The sequence below is a fragment of the Centrocercus urophasianus genome, unplaced genomic scaffold (assembly GCF_019232065.1).
Source record: "Centrocercus urophasianus isolate 14NV4802_14NV808 unplaced genomic scaffold, USGS_Curo_1.0 seq_13, whole genome shotgun sequence".
Lineage (NCBI taxonomy): Eukaryota > Metazoa > Chordata > Aves > Galliformes > Phasianidae > Centrocercus > Centrocercus urophasianus.
Window position 1 is genome coordinate 54,721,985 of NW_024884475.1, and position 20,061 is coordinate 54,742,045.

At 40.9% G+C, this 20,061-nt stretch overlaps 1 protein-coding gene across 1 annotated transcript in view; it reads left to right on the forward strand.

Moving 5' to 3' along the window:
• FRAS1 (Fraser extracellular matrix complex subunit 1) overlaps nt 1-20,061 on the forward strand; it is a 163,294-nt gene that overhangs the window by 56,995 nt on the left and 86,238 nt on the right. The window contains exons 2-9 of the mRNA XM_042812477.1: nt 2,937-3,070; nt 6,388-6,471; nt 7,052-7,153; nt 7,270-7,461; nt 11,481-11,570; nt 13,217-13,364; nt 15,676-15,819; nt 16,111-16,245. Of these exons, the coding sequence (XP_042668411.1) occupies nt 2,937-3,070; nt 6,388-6,471; nt 7,052-7,153; nt 7,270-7,461; nt 11,481-11,570; nt 13,217-13,364; nt 15,676-15,819; nt 16,111-16,245 (1,029 nt within the window). The remainder of the gene's footprint in view (nt 1-2,936; nt 3,071-6,387; nt 6,472-7,051; nt 7,154-7,269; nt 7,462-11,480; nt 11,571-13,216; nt 13,365-15,675; nt 15,820-16,110; nt 16,246-20,061) is intronic.

The window sequence follows — 20,061 nt, forward strand, 5'->3', positions numbered from 1 at the left end:
TCTGATTGTTTCATAGCAGTGTAGGATGCTTTTCTGACATGAGGAAGGATGGCTTTTGGAGCTGAATTCTGTTACTATCAGATAATATAACGGGATTTTGGTCTTCAAAGTTTGCAAAAATTGTGTCACTGTAGTACCCAGATATGAGTACAGACTAGGAGAAGAACTCATTGAGAGCAGCCCTGTAGAGAAGGGCTTGGCGGGGTCTCGGTGGATGAAAAGCTGGACATGAGCCAGCAGTGTGCTCTTGCAGCCTAGAAGGCCAGCAATATCCTGGGCTGCATGAAAAGAGGGGTGCCTCACTGTGGTCTACCAGTACTTAGAGAGAGTTTACAAGCGAGAGGGTGACTTGACTTCTTGCGCGATCTGGTAGTGACAGGAGATGGGGGAATGGCTTTAGATTATTCGAGGAAAGATGTAGGCTAGATGTTATGCAGAGGGCGATGAGGTGCAGGAACAGATTGCCCAGAGAGGCTGTGGATCCATTTCTGGAGGCATTCAAGGCCAGGTTGGATGGGATCCTGGGTAGGCTGACGTAGTGGTTGGCAGCCCTGCCTGTGGCAAGGGGTTTGGAGCTAGACAATCTTTGAGGTCCCCTCCAACCTAAGCTATTGTCTGATTTTATGAATGTCATGTCCTGCTTGGCTTAAAGGGAGAAAGTTTCCTTTCCCACTTACTCATTCACTTCACTGTTTCTGTGAATGACTGAAACAATATAGTAATGTTAGGAGGAGCAAAGAACATTGAACTTGGCTTATTAGCTTCCCTGAATGAATACTTTCTATCGGCAGTCATGTATGCAGGTAGAGATTGATTGCTATCGTGCACTTGGGTTTCATAATTCTGAATTACTCAAGAATCGGGTTGCAGCATGTGGTTTCACCTAGGGAATCTGGAAGGCCAAAATAGTAAATATAAATGTCTACAAATAAGAAAAAAAGATTCATGGATGATGTTGAATGGTAGGCATGTGAAAGAAAAATGGCTTAACAGGGAACCCAGGTCATATGTCTGCTCTCCTACAGACTTTTCTGTTCAACAAGAAGCAGTTCAGGTCCAAATTTTAAGAAATATGCTGCAATTCCTAGCATATATTTAAAATATCTGGAGTCCAGATACTCTTTTAACAGTCTTTCAGCAACATGGGGCACAACCTGTGTCGATCTGTTGCAAGCTGGACTGAGACTGGACTCAGAGGTCTAGCACATCTATAATTTTCTATTATTTCTTTGTACCTATTTCTTTGGCTGATGCTACTTTGTATTACATTGTATTTCTTGTTGCAATTGGTGCATTTTGTTCTCCTGTACTCTTGCTGCAACTTTTTACGTTTGGTTCTTTGCGAGTCTGTCCGTTTGTACCTAAGTCGGGAGAAGAAGTACGCCCACCCATGGGGACTGCAGGCATATCTCTGCATATGCTGTATGTCACACCCAAGTTCCAGTATGAGGTGAACATCAAAAAAATTTCTCTTGGCAGTGCAAAGTCTTCTCCTGATGGTTAGCACAGATTGGCCTGAAGGAGGAAGTTTTTTCTTTTGTCATTAAGCCAGCATAGTGCTTTATGAGTTCTTTCTGCAAGTATTTAGCTAACAACAGTGGCCCTAGTGGTGGCTACATTGGAGAAAACGTCCCCTGGATCTGACAAGGATCTTTTTTCTCCCTGCCTAGTGAATTACTTCATATTTTGTAAAAATAAGCATTTTCTTTTCTTTGGAGAGCATTATAACACACCAACATGTTTCTTCTCAGGCTCGGTGTTACCTCACGTAGCCTTAGGACAGAGATATTTGTTGCTGCATTAATGAATAGCAAAGCTAATGAGATTTTATTCATAGTGAAGAGCTTAAGTATGTGTGGCACAGGGTGTTCATTGTTGTCAGGTGTGTGTTGGGGCCCCTGTTGAGTATTTTTCTGAAGAGAGCATATCCACCCTATAGAAACAATAGTGGAGAGGAGATATATCCATTAGACTGAGTCTTTGGTAGGGTTTTACTGCTAGATGTCTGTCTGCATGAGGAAGAAAAAATTAAGATGATCTGCAGGTTTGCTTCTTCACCATTTTTAACCTATTTTTGCCTTAGTGGCACAGCTGGAAGTAAGAGCTACAGTGTATAATGCTTGACTGGGCTGACGGGATAGTAAAGTTACATACTGGTATGGAGGGCTTGAAAGAGAGAAGATGCATTTACAGGACTCAGTGGCAGCTGGATTCATGCATGTATTTTCTTTGCCTTCTTTTGTGTTCTGTCCTGCAGCATGGCACGCAGTGGGCCAGCTCTGGATGTGTCCTGTGCTCCTGTGCCCATGGGAAGGTGAGCTGCACCCCCGTAGCCTGCCCAGTCCTCACCTGTGGAAGAGATGAACTGCCATACATTGCCCAGGGAGAATGTTGTCCCATGTGTGTGGGCCTTGGTGGTGAGTATCATGTCTGAACGGACTACACTCTGGCTCCCGTGATCCAAGCAGTGTCTCCCTGTCTGGAAATACCCTTCTAGTCGCAAATTTAGAAAGTTTTTCTTTTTGTGTTCAGTTCCATTGAAGAGACACCGGGGTCAAGTGTTTTGCTTTATTCTCTTTCCATCTTTCAACCTTATTTGTATTTTTAACAGCTTCACCCACAGGCCAATAGCAAGTAGTAAGATTTCAGCATTGAGCCACTGTGCCTAGTATGTCTTTATTTTGGATATTGCAATCTGGAAAAAGAATACAGACATTTACTATATAACGAGAGCACTTGATGCACCTGAAAACTTGAGGTGAAAGTTCCAAAAATGTCTGAGCTGTTGGATACCTTATTAAAATCCAGTAGTGGAAGTGCATCCAGAGCTCTTAATTCACAGATCTAAAGCCCTTGAAAACTGTTGAAATTGTTACTTTTATTTTGTGGTTTGGCAAAAGAGAATTTTGAGACCTTGACGTGTTATTATTTCTTAGAACCCTGCTACGTTGATGGCCATTTGTTCCGGGATGGTGAAGAGTGGCGCCTTGGTCGGTGCTCCAAGTGTGTCTGCAGGGATGGAATGACTCAGTGCTTCACAGCTTCCTGCGAGGCTGTTTTGTGCAAACAGGTCAGGACTCAGCAGCCTTCTGGGATGCTACTCATGACTGTCTTCTTTCACTTGGCAAAATCTATTTCTCATGCAAACATACAAGTTAGCAGGGAGATCTGGGTGACTTGAAAAAAGGAGTATTTGTACGTGGAGTGATGGATGAGTGTAAACAGTGTAAACAGGCTGTCTCTTTCCCCTATACATTATTTTCCCACCAGCTTATTTGTATCTTGTATATGTTGGCTGATTGAGCACATGTGTGCTCCAAAGAAAAGGGGATTTTGGTTTTATTAAAAAAAAAAAAAAAAAAAGATGTAGAATCGATCAGAAAATATTTTTATTTCTTTGGGAGAAGGAATGAAAGCGCAAGATTTTAATGAGAGTTATCTTCATGAGCCTAAGTATTTGGCTGGCAGGTTTTGCTTACCATATTTATTTTTCCCAAGAAATCTGGAAATGCAGTTGAAAATATCAGTCAAATTTCACAAGTCAAATGCTGATAAATTCCCCTTAGGTGTAAGATGAAACAGAAGTCTTGGAATGCTTTTCTTACATCTACTTGAAATGAATAAAACAAGAAAGATGGCTTAACCAAGCTCATGCAGTGACTCACTGTTTTAGCCCAAGTGGGACATTTCTGTCTCTGAGGTCTATGCTGTGGACAGATTATAAGTTCTTAGCACTTAAGCAGTGATAAAACCAGCCAACACATTACAGAATTGTATGCAGTGTTAACATGCTGGTTAGTAAGGACAGCTCTGCACAATACTGTATTCTCTATAAAAGTGACTTGATTTTTTTTTTTTTTGAGTTCTGCTTATTGCATTGCATACTGGAAGTGCTTGAGAGCATGTTGACACCCTTTGGATTTCTTATCCTTGGGGCCACTGTACCAGTTTTCTTAGGCACCTCAGGGTACTCCTTTACTGCAGTACGCAATGCTAAGGACATCTTTGAAATACAGGAACTGGCTCTCAAGGAATGTCTTTTTATGACCTTGAATTTGTTTTGTAGGGGCTGCCATTGCCCGTGCTTTTATCTACTGATGTGCTCAAATGTTGAATCAAACTCCCTTGAAATGTTTGCTTCAGCTGAGCACGCCTCCCTGTAGGACTGAGAAGAACTAAAGCAGTAATTATAAATCTTCCTTCCTACTCATGCTTACTTACATTTCTGTTAGTGGACCAGATGTGTTGTTGGTTATTGGGGTTTTTTTTTTGATAGAAGGAAAAAACACCTGTTTCTCTGCATGCTAATTGTTTTTTCCTGAGATAGTCAATTGCTATTAGTTGACTTCAGTACTGTGCATTAAAACAAATTTATGCCTGCTTTACATCATCTCTTCCCCACCACAAATGGACTGATGTTAACCTGCTGACTGATTGCACTAATGTTTTATCAGCTATTTATTGGAATTTAATTAGTGGAAACAGAAATGACTGTGTTGTTGCTGTGATGTATCTGAGAATAATCAGCTATGATCTTCCATGTTACTGCAGCAGGAAGCCAATTCTGGTAGTGCTCCACTTATTTCCAACCCAGGTGCCTGGGAAGGAGTGTTTGCAAGATATGCAGGGATTCTGTTCTGCTCAGTCATACCTAAAATTTTCTTGCATGTTCCTTTATCCTCTTTTTCCTTCTTTACTCCCCATGAAATGCAAATGAATGGCTTCTCCCAACAGGGTTGACACAATTATTAAACACTGATATTCCATCATTCAAATTTACGCTGTACCTTTCCCTTGGTGCTGAGTGAGAATAACATACAAAATGCTTGTTGCACACAGAAGGGCACCTGGGTATGTCCCACAGCAGAAGAGGATCTGAGAGGCAGGGCAGGTCCTAACTTTTTAGGAACGTGCTTTTTGTGCGTATGCATCCTCTGAATGTACAAGTTCCTCAAATCTGCCCTCCTCATTTTTTGCTTCCAGTACATAAAGAGTGTCTGGCAGATGGAGCTCAGTCTGTGTACTTGTCTGCAGGGAGCTTTGCTGCTAGTTATCTCTGCCTAGTAAGCTACAAGAAGAGCAAAACAGGATTATGCTGTCTCAACAAAATCCATGGTGAATGAGTTCTTTTAACTCTACTGAGAAACCTGCTGTTGCAAACTTTTGTATGAAATTGTCTACTTTTTCTTTGAAAACTAGTGATGTGGTTAAAAAAGGAGGTGAGATAATAGTTCTTCACATTTCTATGCTATTTCCAATCTAGTCATCCTGATGGGGCTGAAGGGATGTGCTGGTGAACAATACTTTACCCATTCCAAATCATTGCATGTATGAATTGTAGCAGGGGACCTGGTTTAGAACTGGTGGAATTGTAGTATGAAGGAATGGTTATATTGATGCCAAGTGCCAACTTATTTCAACATGATGTGAATAAGTAATGAAAAACCTTAAATTGGAATACTCTAGTTTTAAGTCTAATTTTAAGCATAATTGTACTCTCTCAGCAACGTTGTGGAGGACACCAAAATGTGTGATGAGGTTGACATGCCTAAGGGATGGGATGCCATCCAGAGACACCTAGACAGGATCCAGTAGTGGGCCCAGGTGAATCTCATGAGGTTCAGCAAAGCCATGGGCAAGGTGTTGCACCTGGTTGTGGCAATCCTGCTACCAGTACAAACTGGGAGATGTTAGGGTAGAGTGCAGTCCTGCCAAAGGGGATTTGAGTGTACTGGTGGGTGGTAAGCTGGACGTGAGCCAGCAGTGTGTCCTTGAAGCCCAGAAAGCCAACCGTGTCCTAGGCTACATCACAAGAAACATGGCCAGCAAGTCGAGGGAGGTGATCTTGCCCCTCTACTCTGTGCTGGTGAGGCCTCAACTGGATTTCTGCTTTCAGAATTGAACTCCTCATTACAGGTGGGACATAGACCTGTTGGCATGCATCCAGAGGAGGGCCACAAAAATAACCCAAGGGATGGTGCACTTCCCTTAGAAGGACAGGCTGACAGAGCTGGGGCTGTATAGCCTGGAGAAGAGATGTCTCTGTGGAGATACGTGATAACAGCGTTTCAGTATCTAAAGGGAGACTATAAGAAAGAAGGGAACAGACTCTTTAACAGCATCTGTTGTGTTTAGAACAAGGGGAAATGGTTTCAAGCTAAAAGAGAGGAGATTTAGATTGGAATTCCCAGAAAACAGGAAGAAGGAAACATTTGTTGAACTTATACCGTGAAGATGGGCTGCAGACTTTGGAGCCAAAACCAGGCCTTGAGATGACTGTGGCTTATCACATAGATATTAAATGCCTGAAATTCCAGATAGTGATGCTGAATTCCTTGTTAACTTTTCATACGCTTATTTTATGTGTCTCTACTGCTTTCTATTTAGGATGAAGTTTTGGTTATGTCTCCTGGAAAATGCTGTCCAGAATGTGTTCCAAATTCCTGCTCGGTGTCAGGAAGGGTGTACCAGGTAACCTCTGATGAACCATACCAAGAGTCAACTCTTCACACGTTCTGGCACATACCTTTTTTCTTCTCCCTCATGTCTGACTTTCTGCCAGCACTAATAGCATAGTTTAAACATTTCTTTTTCTCTTCCTGGACAACCAGAAGAGTTGAAAGAAATTAGGGCTAGATAAGAATTTGCTGACGAGCAGAAAGGAAGTTTGTGTGGTGAAGCAGATTAGACAGTTATCTTTTCACACTTTTTTGGTGGAGGAAAGAAGAAAGCCCTAGTGAAGGTCAAAGTATTTGTAGCATGTGTGATTTTCTGCTAAGAACTATTTTTTGCTTATTGTATAGTGATGTTGGTGAGGCCTTCACTAGCTTGTGATTAATAAGTATGCACCACTACGTCATTGAGACCTCATGTCTCTTCTGCGTATTTGCTGATGGTGCAGAAATAACATTTCTTAAGAAGGGTTTGGCATTGAGTACAGATATACAGAAAGAGTTGTATTGAATAGGTTGCATAGATTTCTGGAATGAACTTTATTGTTTACGAGGACTACTTAACTGTTGTATACATCTCTTCTATTCTTTTCAAACAGCACGGCGAACAATGGAAAAAAAATGCCTGCAGTGTATGTGTGTGTCATAGAGGGGCAGTCAGATGTCTGAAAGAAACCTGTGACTCTGTTATTTGTGAGAAGGTAGTTGAAAATCATTCAGTTCTGCTACCTTGACCTCATGTCACTTTGCACATGTTCTTAGAGTCCCAATGAGCATGGCTAACAGTTTCCTCTCAGTGGTTTTTGATGCTTTGTAGGGGCAGATCAAAGTGCAGCGTTCTGGGAAGTGCTGTGAGGAGTGTGTGTCTTCCAAGAAAAACTGCTTGTATGATGGCGCTATCAGGTACCATGGTGAGATGTGGAATATTACTCGCTGTGACTTCTGTGTATGTGATGAAGGCCAAGTGACTTGTCACAAAGCAGAGTGTGCCAAAGTGGAATGTGCCAAGGTAAGGAAAATGTTCTTTGAAAATGTTCCAATTAAGTGATTGGTTTACTTCCTTTTTTTCCTTCCAAAGCTGACATTTTGAGACAAAATAGCTGCCCTTCTTTTGGAGCTGCTTTTGTGCGTTTACCTTGAAAATGCTTCACAGAAAAGGAGAATGAACTCAGGATACTCTGTGTGAGGTTGACTGCTCACGACATTTGCATTGTGAAGCAAGGCAGGCTGAGTCAGTGGCTCATTTAACTGGGGTTATCTCCCACCCTGCTGTTTGCCTGCTAATGTTAGAGACGTCTAATTTGGGTGACAACTGGCTTCACCTGGAGCTTAATGTGCAGAGATATGCACAGGGTAGAGATAGTTAACAGCTAAAGAAATCATCAGACAGCCAAGTTGGATGGGACTGACAAAGATCATGGAATCCAACTCCTGGCTTCACAGTTCTGCATGCTGCAGGGGCTTTCAGTAAGGTGATTGAGCATCAAAGGCAGTATTCTATTTTTCTCAATTTTTTCCATGCTATTCTGGGCATGGAAGTGAAGCCAATGTTTTATTCCCAAGCTGTTTTCTCTAAGTAGCCTGATTATGTTATAGTTGTTCTACAACAGATGTGGAAAATGCATTAGGGAGATAGAAGTGTTTCTTTTACACACACTCTTGTGCAAAGACATGCATTTTTGGATTGCCTTTTTGCAGTGCAATAAGGCTTCTACCTTCTCACCGTGTCTGTTTTAATCAGTGAGTTGGTACTTGGTTTATACCAGCTGCTCTAGAGTCAGTGAAGAGAAAGGAAGGAACTGTAGCAATCTGAGTTTTTTCTCCATAACATGGCTTTCCTAGTGACTGCCTGCATTCTGTATTTTGAGCAGTAGTACACTTCTGTTGTGCCTGAAGTCTGCATTGTGCACATAATGGGATCACCGGATTAGATTGTTTAGATGTTCAGAAAAGTTAGAGCTTGCACACAGGGTCTCAGATGATGTCATGCAGAGAGGGTGTATCTAGGGACAGATGCATCTGTTCATCTGAGATGAACAAAAAGGAAAAACAAAAATGCATTGACCCAAACTCTTGTCAGTGGTGTAGTGGTGATGATTATCATGTGACCTTAAAGTGCACAGAGAGATTTTTCTGGATGGAAAGTTGTGATAGTCATAAAATCTTGAACACTTGGCATCTGTTCAAGTCAGCTTCCTCCATGCTTTTAGCTGTAAATTGGATCATTTACACTAACGATGATGGCATGCTGTCATGCTCAGTAGGGAAAATTATTTAATATTCATGCTCATATCTTAGGTTCTGAGAAAGAATCCATTATGCAGAAAAGCCAGGGATATTTTACAGGATGATAGCAGGAGATGATGACACATAAGGTTCAAAAAGAAGGGTTCAAAAGCGTGAACGTTATCGCTCATGCAGCTCTTTTTCAAACTTAGGTTCTGAAAAGTAACCATCCAGCTCAAAACCTGAGCATCCCCAAGTGATATGAATTGTCAGAGTATGAACTGCTGCATTTTCAAATTGAATGAAATGTAATTGCTAGGGGGACAGAGGGAGGAAGGCGATGTCCTTTGCTGCAGACAAGAGTTTTGTTCCCTCTTGATATATTTGCACAAGGATTTATTATCTTAGTTTCTCTTAGGAGAGTTTCTTCAAGTTAGGTATAGTCACAGTTTACATAAGTAATACAATGTACATATTAATTAACTGCAATAAAATATTTACTCAAAAAGCAAATTTTTTTTTTTCCTTTCCTTTTTTTTTTTTTTTCTCCAAAGTTAGGAACCTGCAGTAACAAATCTGTTGTAAAGCTAGGAACATTTGGATTCTCTTCATTAAGGCACTATTAATTTTCTGGGCACATCATCCTGTTTAAAATGTGATGCCACAGATATGAACTGCAAATCCTAGACAGCTTGACATAGTAGAGTAGCATTACGTGAGAGTAGAATAGAGGCTTAGTTGTTAAATCTTTTGAAAGAAACTTGTGCAGAACTGCCATATGAAAGTGTCTGCAGGGATTGTGACCTAATCTCCAAAAAGCCATTTTGTGAAGGGCACTGGTAAGCTAGGGATACAAGTTACGTGGCAAGCTGGGATAGTTTTAGTTGTAGAAATGGATGCACTCAACCAAGACCTCTGAAACTCAGCATCACAAAACCCTGCTGGAACACTTCTCAGGAGCCTGGTATCGAGCACTCCGATGACAATGCTCAGGTATACGTTTGAGCAGTATCTTCTACAGCCACTCTCTTTTCTGAGCCTTGGCAGAGCAATGTGTTTGTAGGATATTTTTTTGGAGGGAGGATAGTCATGGTCTTTAACTAGTTGTTTTCAGTTTTCCAGTAGTTTATGTTTATGTGTGTGGGTGGGGATGTAGATAGGGTGGAGAAGGGGGCAGTTTACAATCCAATACAATAGTAATGACATGAGGTTCAAATTACCGATAGCAATTTGAAGTAATGATTTAAGTAGCCAAAATATGTATAACCAGAAAAGAGAGATTTTAGTTGTGTGTGGTCCTCAAAGACTGTTATTTCTTTCTTTTCTTGCACCCTTTGTATAATCAGTGAATATACAGCTGTTATAATTAAGAAATACATGAGAGAGTTTTGTTAAATAGGTTATTACACCAAAAAGAATAGATAAAGTGCTTACCCTTATCCTGGGTTTGCTGGAAAACTCAAAAAGGAGGAATCTCCAGAAAGAGATCCTTCACCATTGCTAGTCAGCTCTTAAATGGGTCTAGGATAGGTGGAGCCAGATTCCACCCCTTCCAGCAGCACAGGTGAATTGCCTTCACCTGTGCTCTCAGGGCTGACTTTTGCTTGCCTCAGATGATCAATCAGAGATTCAGGTCGTGATTCAGCAGTTGCCATACAACCTTCTCAGAAATGCTTGAGATTTACTAGAGTGTGGCTGGGACTAGCTGTTGGTTTTGGTGAATAGCTGGTGATGTTACTGCACCATCTGCGTGTAAAGTAGGTCACATATAGATATTAGGTGGCAAGGTGAAAAATATTTTGGAGTGACTGTGCTGTCAGAAATGTGTGTCTGGCTGAGGTGAATCAGCAAAGCTGTTTGTTAAACTTTGGTGCTGAGTTGAATTTTGTGAGCCAGCCAAAGAAACAAGTAACAGGCTGAAAGGGAAACCAACAGTAGCTGTGGAATTTCTTTGGGTATGTGAGCTCCTTGCAAACACTTAATGAACACTTAATAAATCTAATTTAGCCATTCATTTGTAACTTCTTTATTGTAGTGGTTTTGTAGACTTATGTCTGTTTCATGACTGGCATATATCAGCTCGTCTATATTTGTAATGCGTGAGAATCTGATCTAGAGAAACAACTTTTATCAGGAAATAGAAGCTGTTTCTTTTGAGATGTGTCCTAATTCGTTAAAACAGAGTCTTCCTTTTTCTGGAATGATCAGCTTCCACTTAAGCGTAAGAAGTTCTGACCAGTCAGGGCACTTCATTTCCTCCTTCTACTGATAAATTATCATCTCCAGACCAGGGATATTGGTTATACAAGTGTAACCTATGGAGTTCTGCAGTTGTAATGAAGAACAGGATTTTTCCATGTGGCATAAATAGAGCATGTGCTTTGAAACTCTACTGGACAAAAAAAAGCAGAGCATTGGAAATGAAGTTACCTTCATTTGAATGCTTATGCATTCAGATCTTGACAGTGGTTCAGTAAAGTCCTGGATAAGGACAGTAAAAAATGGTATTCCTGTTCTCTATATCTGCTGTGGATTTCACTCGGGTGTTCTTTCTCAGCAAGGTTTAGGGATAGTCTTATCACTGAGTTCCCTAGCCTTTTCTGAGGTTTGTTCTGCAGTTCATTATTCATTAAGCACATTTTTCAAACTGTACTTACAGAGATAAAATAGGATGCAGAAAAGATAGCATGAAATAGAGACCTAAGATTGCATTCCAGGGCAAGAGCTGCTCTGCCTCTGCATTCCGCAGTATTTTTGGTATTGTTGATTTCGTTTGAATTTCTGCAGACTTTCTCTTCACAGGGTGAAGAATTAATTCACTTAGATGGGAAGTGCTGTCCTGAATGTATTCCAAGCAATGGTTACTGTGTTTACAAAGAACATGCCAAAGCTGTAAGTATCATGATACTTTGGAGCAGTAATAGAGAATCCTGCTTATGTTTGGAGAAATGACTCTCCCGAGTTCCGAGGAGGACATTATTTTCAGTGCAGCAGAAAAATAATCTGTTAATATTATCTGCAGATTGCTTTTAAAATGTATGAAATATGTTACATTTACATTGTTTATATGTGTGCATCTACTACAGAGAAGATTGGCCTTGCTTTCCTTTCTGCAGTATAATCAATCATTTCCCATTAATATTTAATCTCTGTACTCACTGGTTTCCTGTGCATCTCATGGAGGTAAAGATACCTTACTTTTGACCTGTTTGGTAGAGGCTGTATAGCAGAGGCAATGTATAATGTTCTGCCTGTATCATTTAATGCAATGTTCACCATCACATGAGTTCATTATTTTACAAATATTTTCAAGGAACTTTCCTTCTTAAGTTATACAGAATGAAAACATAAAGTGGTTGAAATATGCCAGTAATGGTCTTATTGCTCAGGTAGATGAGAGTTGGACCTGATTGACGGCTGCTGTTTGTCAACAGATTTGAGAAGAGAAAAATTTAATGCTGTTTTTTGTTGTTGTTGTTTGTTTTAATTTTTAATGCTAGTACTTTACTTTTCTTTCTTGGATCTCTCTCTGACCCAAGTGAGATAAAATATATCAAGATGTTAGATTTATTCAGGTTTGTGCTTTATTCTTTTTGAGAGGAACTGCCACAAAAGCTTCACAGGCATTTAAAATGCTTGCTGACTCATTTCTGCCTTTTTATTTCTTCACATGGTACCAGCAGAGCCTCAGCCATCAAGGGCAGCTTTGGTGCAGACCCAAAGATGCAGGTTGCAGGAGAGGGGACAGAGATTTCTCTCCTCCATTTACCATGCAGCTGGCAGTGTCAGTTTGGATGGTTAGTTCTGAGGAAAGCACCACCTCAGTCTGTGTGGCAAGTCCTTTTGAAGTAGAATAAGGAACGGAAGAGAGGAGTAAGGAAAGTAAAATACTTTCAAGGTTAGAAGGAGGTTTAAGTGCGTCAAGAAGGTCATTATGCAAATAAATAGATTCAGACCCAGAAGATTTAGGATATCTTCTCAAACCCGTGTTTCTGAACTGTGAGGAAAAAAAGTGGATGAGTGACGCAGCAAAATTTGGAGACACAAGGAAGTGCTTTGAGTTGGAGAAAAGGGAGGTAAGTGTTAGAAGCAGAAACGACTTAGTGCTAACTGAAAAACATCCCCTTGTGGAGGGACTGCTAAGAGGGAATGTGATCAGGAGGTCACAGGCCATGGATTTTTCTGTGAGCACTTTGCAGATTGCCTTGATTTGGAAAGATAAAGAGGGCAAGAGGTATAGAGATGCATAGTCTCATGACAACTGGCCTCAGAGCTGAAACAGCCACAGAGATGTTTAGTTTACTGCTGTTACTGGTGTAGCCTTGAAGTTTATCTGGGGACTTCCATGCATGAGGAAAAACACTTTTTTTGTGCAGAGACTCTCCTTTACCACAGAAGCAGTAAGCAGCAGGGAATCCCTGCTGGATGGCAGACCCGGCATTACTGCTGAGGCACTATCTTGATTTGGTTTGACTGCAGAGCAGCTATGCTGGTGCTGCAGAGCACTGATCCTGGCTGTTGGATGTCATATTATGCAGAGTGGAGAGACGTGGAAGGAAGGGCTGTGCAGAGAGTGTGAATGCCGCGACGCAGAGGTGGTCTGCTTTCAGCGCTCCTGTCTGCCCTGCCCACCGGGCAGCATGGCTGTCAGGGAGAAAGGTGATTGCTGTCCACGCTGCCAGCCAGGTATGGACCCAGTGTCTGTTGTTGTGCTTTATCACCTGTATTATTCCTTTATCCCTTTTGTCACTCTTTTTGGGTGGGAGCACATGCATCATGCACTCATCTGACACACATTTTGGGATCCCGGCTGTCCCTTGTCTCTCTTGTGCTGGTCTGACACACGCAGTGAATTTTAACTTGTCTTCAATCTGCAGCTGCAAAGTAACTGGTTTCTGTAATTCAGTTTACTGGAGAGGCATAGGGCTCCATCCTAAGAATGGAAGTGAGTCCTACTGACTTTTTTTGCTTTAGATGATAGCTTTCTTTTGTCAAGAGTATCTTCCTGGAGGTGGTGTTTTGAAAGTGTTTTGTGTTCTCCTTTTTTTTCAACACATTTTATAATGCAGATCACTGTCTTTCCAATCTTAACAAGAGTCTTAGAGCTTATGGACTGATGATTATTTCTTGAGAGTGTGAAGGAGAAAGAACATGCTTACAGTGCCACAGGCTCACCTGGAGCAGAACAGCTGCCAGATAATAATAGTTTGGAAAAATCAGAATAGCCTTAGCTATAGGTTAATTTTACATATAAATTCATTTTTTTCCCCAGGATGTTTTCATTCTCCTTCATTTACGTATTGCAGTTAGTAAGCTTTACATTTTGTAATTGGTAGGCTTTATCTGTGGTTTGCTCATTCTTCATTTTGGTAGCTGTTCTTGAGGTATTCTTCTAACTTTGGTTTTATCACAGCGCTCCAGTTGATGGTTTATCTATGTAAGAAGAGCTTCACAGTTCAATTATACTGTCATTTGCAGGAGTGGTTTGGCACATTTGCCATATTAATGTGTTAAAGCTTTTTATTTACTGTATGCTAATAAAAATGCAAAGCACTGCAAATTGAAAAGTGAGGAAAATGAGTTTGGGGCAGTTGAGATAAAATTGTCCTGATTTTCACAAGGGAACAGCATCTGCGCTAACTCCAGGGGAGGTGACAGATTACATAAAAGTGCTCCCTGGATCTACCTATTGTCTTTCTTATCAAGAGGTACCAGTGTACCGGTAACCCTTGAAAATCCTGGCCTCTTCTTTTCACTTCTGCAGTGGTAGTGCTCTGAAAAATGCATACCTTGAAGTCATGATATTGGACTTACAGAGCAAACCTGCATTTTTGTATCCTAAAATGTGAATGGACACAGAATGAACCTGGAGTTTTTCCTCTTTTTCTGTTTTCCGCTGGAGGCTATGAGAAACAAATACAAAACCCAGCCTGCAGCAGTTTGACTTGTGAACCCAGGACATCAGCTCCTAACACATCTGCGTCCTTAAAGCCAGTGAAAATTTATTGCTGCTTCTCACAGATGTGCTGGGGGAACCAGGCAGACAGAACCCATTTATTCTCATCCACTGTAGAGCACCTAGCCCCAAGCGTAGTTGTGTTTTGTAAAATAAAAAATAAAAATAAATTAAAAAAAAAAAAAAAAAAAAAAAACAGCAAATATGCCCACTCACTAAGAACATTTTAGTTGGAGCAGAGGGATTTTTTTTTTTTTGGTACTTAAAAGAAAGATTGTCCATTCTGTACCTCTATGAGCCGTCAGTTTGTTGTCAGTCTGTGAGGATGGAGCTGGATGTACCTTTGGAAAGTTACTGGTGAGAAATTCCCAATTCTTTCCTTAGATACAGCTGCCTGGAAACTTGCATGTTATTTAGTGTAAATAGAGAGTTTTCAGTAGTGAGGTCCTTTTGCTGACTTGTCAGATAGGAGCAGACAGCTTTTCTTCCAGCAAGCAGAAGTAGCACAGTAATAAAGAAAAAATAGGCTTTTTTTCCTGGTCTCTGCAGAGAGATTGGACATAAATTTTGAGGAAATACCTGTGGTCAAGAAATTCTTCTACGTCACTGTGACATAAAGCTTCTGACTGAAGAGGATGTGGTCTGCCACTATACTTTGACCTGATGTGGATGCATCAGGTGACTTATTGCAGAGTTTGCATAAAGGAATGTAAAATTTAGGTTGTTTTTTGCCATTAATTCCGGATCGCTCATGATTTTTACTGTTGTACAACAGTGTGGTCAAGAAACTTCTGTTTTATCTATAGCCTGGGAAACCACAGTCCTTACAATACCCTCCCACATATTAGGACACAACAATATAGTATTTAGCCTTTTTTATGCTAGTTTGGAAGAAAACCATTCCAAAACTGACAGAACATGAACCAGCAAGATAAGCTAGTAATTAATTTTACTTTGATTTTGGATTATGCATTTATTTTATTCTTTTCGTCTGAAAACACTGCTGATGGTTTTTGCCCTTGTGTTTTTCTTTTGCACCAGGGAAGTGTCACCCAGACTGTTTGACCTGCTTTCAGTCCTCTGATCACTGTATTGCCTGCCGTGATGTGAAGAAGCGGCTGCAGAATGGGCGCTGTGTGGAGACGTGTGGGTCAGGCTTCTATCAGGATGGGGAGACTTGCTTAGGTAAAATCTGCAGGGGATGTACACTGCCAAATGACTGTGTTTTCTGTGGCTTGCTTTGCATTTGTTTGCAGAATCCCGTAGGCTTAATCTATACAGATTGTCAAGCTCTGTTTGGAAAAGTATGCAGGCACGATACTGAGTGCTAGCCATAGGCTTTGGTTTCAAATGAGAGTGAGTTCTTTATTTTTTTTTTGCCACAGTGAGACAAAATTGTCTCTTCAACAGAGCAGAGGTGTTGTGCTACATCAAGACGTTTGGAATTAATGCATCTTTCTTTTCCTCTCATGGAAGCCTGCAATGAAACATGCTCAGCCTGTATGAATGGCTTCGAGTGTTCCTCGTGCCGGACATCACTGCTGATGAAGAATGGGCAGTGTGTGACTTCATGTGGGAAGGGATTCTTTCAGGATCAACTCGTATGTGCAGGTAACTTGAAGCAAAAAAAGATTGCAGTGCTTTGTGATAGCAAAACGGCAGACAAAGCAGTACCCACGTGATTAGATATGTGCTCTGTTGGGGGACTTGCTGTTGACATAGGTGTTAATGTTCATCTGAGAGTAAAGTGAGGAGTGATCAAAGGAACCAAGTCATATGGTATAAAACTGATTACTGGTTGGGGAAATACTCACTGAAATTCCTGAGCAGGTGAGTTTGGTAAGTATAAAACTCTGCTTTAGAAGTCTGCAGTTTCAGATTTTCACCAGAGTCCTCTTACAATTCAGAATTCTCTTCTGGAAACATGACTGTGTTTCTTGTGGTGTTGAGGATGCAGAGCAGAGTGTGTGCTTTCATTTTACTAAGGATTTAACACCCTGAACTGTGTCTGACAGTCTGATCTCCATAGGATTTTTTAGCTTAGTGTGGACTAAGCTGCAGCTGCTAATGCTTAACCTATGAGGAGTCAGCACTTCAAGGTGTATAAATCACTTATAGGGATGGACTATTTATAGGAACAGAAAAACTCACAGTAAAGACTTATTAAAAATATTTTTTGTTCTGTTCTGCCATTGTTCATTTCATTTCATATGTTGCTCTCTCTTCGTGGTTGGGCTAACTGTTGGTAGGGCTAACTGTCCTTAAGAAGAATATTTACCAAGTGAATTAGTAATTCCACAAGACATCTGGTCCGTGTCTAAATCCTAAACCATTCTGTTTCCAAGACTGATATTAAGATAGCAGTGTTAGTTTCCTATGTGATGGGACTATAGTAGTGTTTTTATGAGCTTCTCCTGCTCCTTTGAAATATTTGTATTTTTCCTAAACTGTAATGCAGCAGCTTTTTCATCGTGGCAGTTTGTTTTCCCTGAAGTTACTACTTTTCTTCTCTTGCTGTTGCCTTTTTTCAAAGGCTACTGATTATTTCTACAGCTCTAATTCGTAAGCAGTATGGAGCACATGCTCAACTTCTTGAGCCACTATTTTAATTTCTTTGAAACTAGCCTTGCTCCTTAAAATTAAACAAAAACATAGGGTATTTGGCAGATTTCAAGGGAAAGCACTTTAGATTCTAAGTCCAGATTCCTTTTCTAAAGTGGCTTGCCTTGAAGAGCTCACCATTTGTTTCAGGATTTGAAAGTCTGAGAAACCTCTGTCAGCACTGACTACAGACTAGAGCCCCTTTGTGCACATATAAAGAGAATAAAAGAGACCCAATCCAAAAGAATTTACGGTCTTAAGTATCAAATAATCTTCTACTTCGTTTGGTTTTATTTTACCATTTCCTTTCCACCTGCTACTAGTATTTTAATTGACAGTGCCCATGTACTGCTGAAGCAAGAGGGAAAGGCTAATGTTTCATTTTATTACTGGTTTGTAGATTACTGATTGTACATTCCATCCAAATTTGCAGTCACGCGTGCTTGTAGCTGGGAAAATTTGTTCCTCTTTCCTCAGGGGAATTAAACTGATTTGCTTTAGTTCTGCCTGGCTGCATTTTCTGCATAAAGTAAAACTGGTGGAATAAGTCTTAAATTTCAGATACAGTCCATAATTCGTTTCCATTCACTCTTTCTTTGTATTCTCTTCATTTTTACAGATCTGTAATCTGATTGCCCAGATGGGCCTTAGGCTGTTCAGGAGTCTTTTTCTCATAATCATTTTAACAACTGCGATAAGCATGTTCCAAAATCATAAAAAGAATGAACTAGACTGTGTTAATGTTACCGTTCCAGTAAAGTCTCTCTTGGGGAATTCACTCTGGAGATGAAAAACACCTATAAAAACAGGTTTCCCACAGCATCCTGCTGTTGAGACACCATTGTCTGCATTGCAACAAAAGACAATTAATTAGTCTTTCCTTTTGTTCGTGTTTTATGACACCTGGTTTAACTGAACGTACTTGGAATTTTGGAAGACAGTTGTTTCTTGATGTCTTCCAAGTTTTAGTCTTACACCAAGGTTGCTTCACGCCTTTCCCCCCACCCTTATTTATTTAAAGTGTTAAAACCATTAACAGAATGTGAAGTTGAGAACCTATAGTGGCGTGTTAAGAACTCATGGTTCACTTTGAATTCGGCTTGGAACAGTGTAGCAGAGGAAGGCTTCTCTGTAAGAAATCGGTCATGGAAACAATTAAGCCTACACCAAAGGCAAAGCAAAGTGAAGGAAAATTTAAGATGTCTGCCTGATAGAGTGGAAGGGCTCAAAGGACTTGTAGCGTTCAGTTCTCTCCTTGCATTTTTCTAACTTAATTATTTACGTTTTTCAAGATTATTCAGAAACTTAGAGCACAAGTGTTTGTGCTTTGATCTCTGAGAGTGCAAATGTTGAGATGTGTAACTTGATACTAAAAGACCCAGCTTGCACTGTAGCAAAGCCCTTGAATTTTTATTCACAGCATGTTGTTTTTCTTTGCTGTATCCTGGCTGCAGAGGCTCACCTTGAGAGTTAGTGACCGAATGTGCCTAAGCTAAGCTAAGCATTCCCAGCTCACAGGTTAGAGGTGGTTACTGATGCTATGTAGCTCAGAACATGGACCTCTCTTTGCTTTCCCAAAGTCAGCCAGTGATTTCTTACTGTGTTCTTGCTGGAATACCATTTGTATTAGCCCTTCTGCTGTCATCAAGCTGGGCAATATTACACCTGTGCTTATGTGGATAAGAGGTAGTTTGATAGTGGATTGTTAAGTCACTGTCTGATTTCTAGGAGAAAGTACAGAAATATCACTTTGCAGGACCTCTCATTTTCTCAATGCCCGGAGTCACTTCTGTTTGACCCCTGAGTAAGAACAGAGAAAGGCACCCACTGGCTCAGGAGCCACCAAGGGTGTTCTTGCTTTCACCAAGAAGAGAGGCCCTCAGAACCATAGAATGGCTTGTGTTGGAAGGGACATCTGGAGGTCATCTGGTCCAACGCCCTGCTCAAGCAGGGGCATATTGAGCTGATTGCCCAGGGCCAACCACCTAGCTGACTTGTAATACTGTGATACTCCACAGCTTCTCCAGCCTACCTGTGCTAGTGCTCCTGTCACCTGCACAGAAAATAAGTGTTTCCAAAGTTCTGTCTGTTTAGCATTGATTTTTCTGAAAAGATATTTGACTGCAGCTTAATGAATACCATTGGGTCAACTGAAGCATAGAACTGTTGTTCTGTCCTATGCTAGGCAGATTGCCTTATCTTGAATTAGAGAGAATGCTCCAGTTTCTGCTTTTAAGCAAAATGTACGACCTATCTTGTGCCAGTCTCTGCCTCAGCAATTTTTTTGTGAAAAGTAACATATGCAGCCATTTTATTAGAAGGTTACAAGTTTAGTGAGGGCCTATACTTCGATATTAGAAGCTTTTACTGCAAAAACACATTCCAACTCTTGCAGCAGTCTCTGGATAAGGTGCGGAATCTTGCACACGTGTCCATTCACACTGAAGAGAAAAGCGAACAGAAAATGACGCCTACTGAATCTGAACTGAAAATAGCAAGGAAGGGTGAAAACAGCTTCCTGGCAATGCTTCTGTTGACACATTTTATCACAGCCACTTAGTTGCTCCAGGCAAAGATGTTTTAGCTGACAGTGGCTCATTGAATGCTTCCATTTTTTCCCCCCTGCTTTTTCAGTGAGTCTGGTGACTGGCTGTGGAGTCTGGCAATGATCCAGCACTGAAAGAGCAAAGCCTCTGCAGGCTGGGTGTGTACAAGTACATTTAATGGGCAGGAATGGGTTTGAGTTGCTGTCTCAGCCACACCAACAGATTCCACAGCTATGGCTGTGCCATCTGATGTCAAACAGAACAAATGAATTAGGTAGCT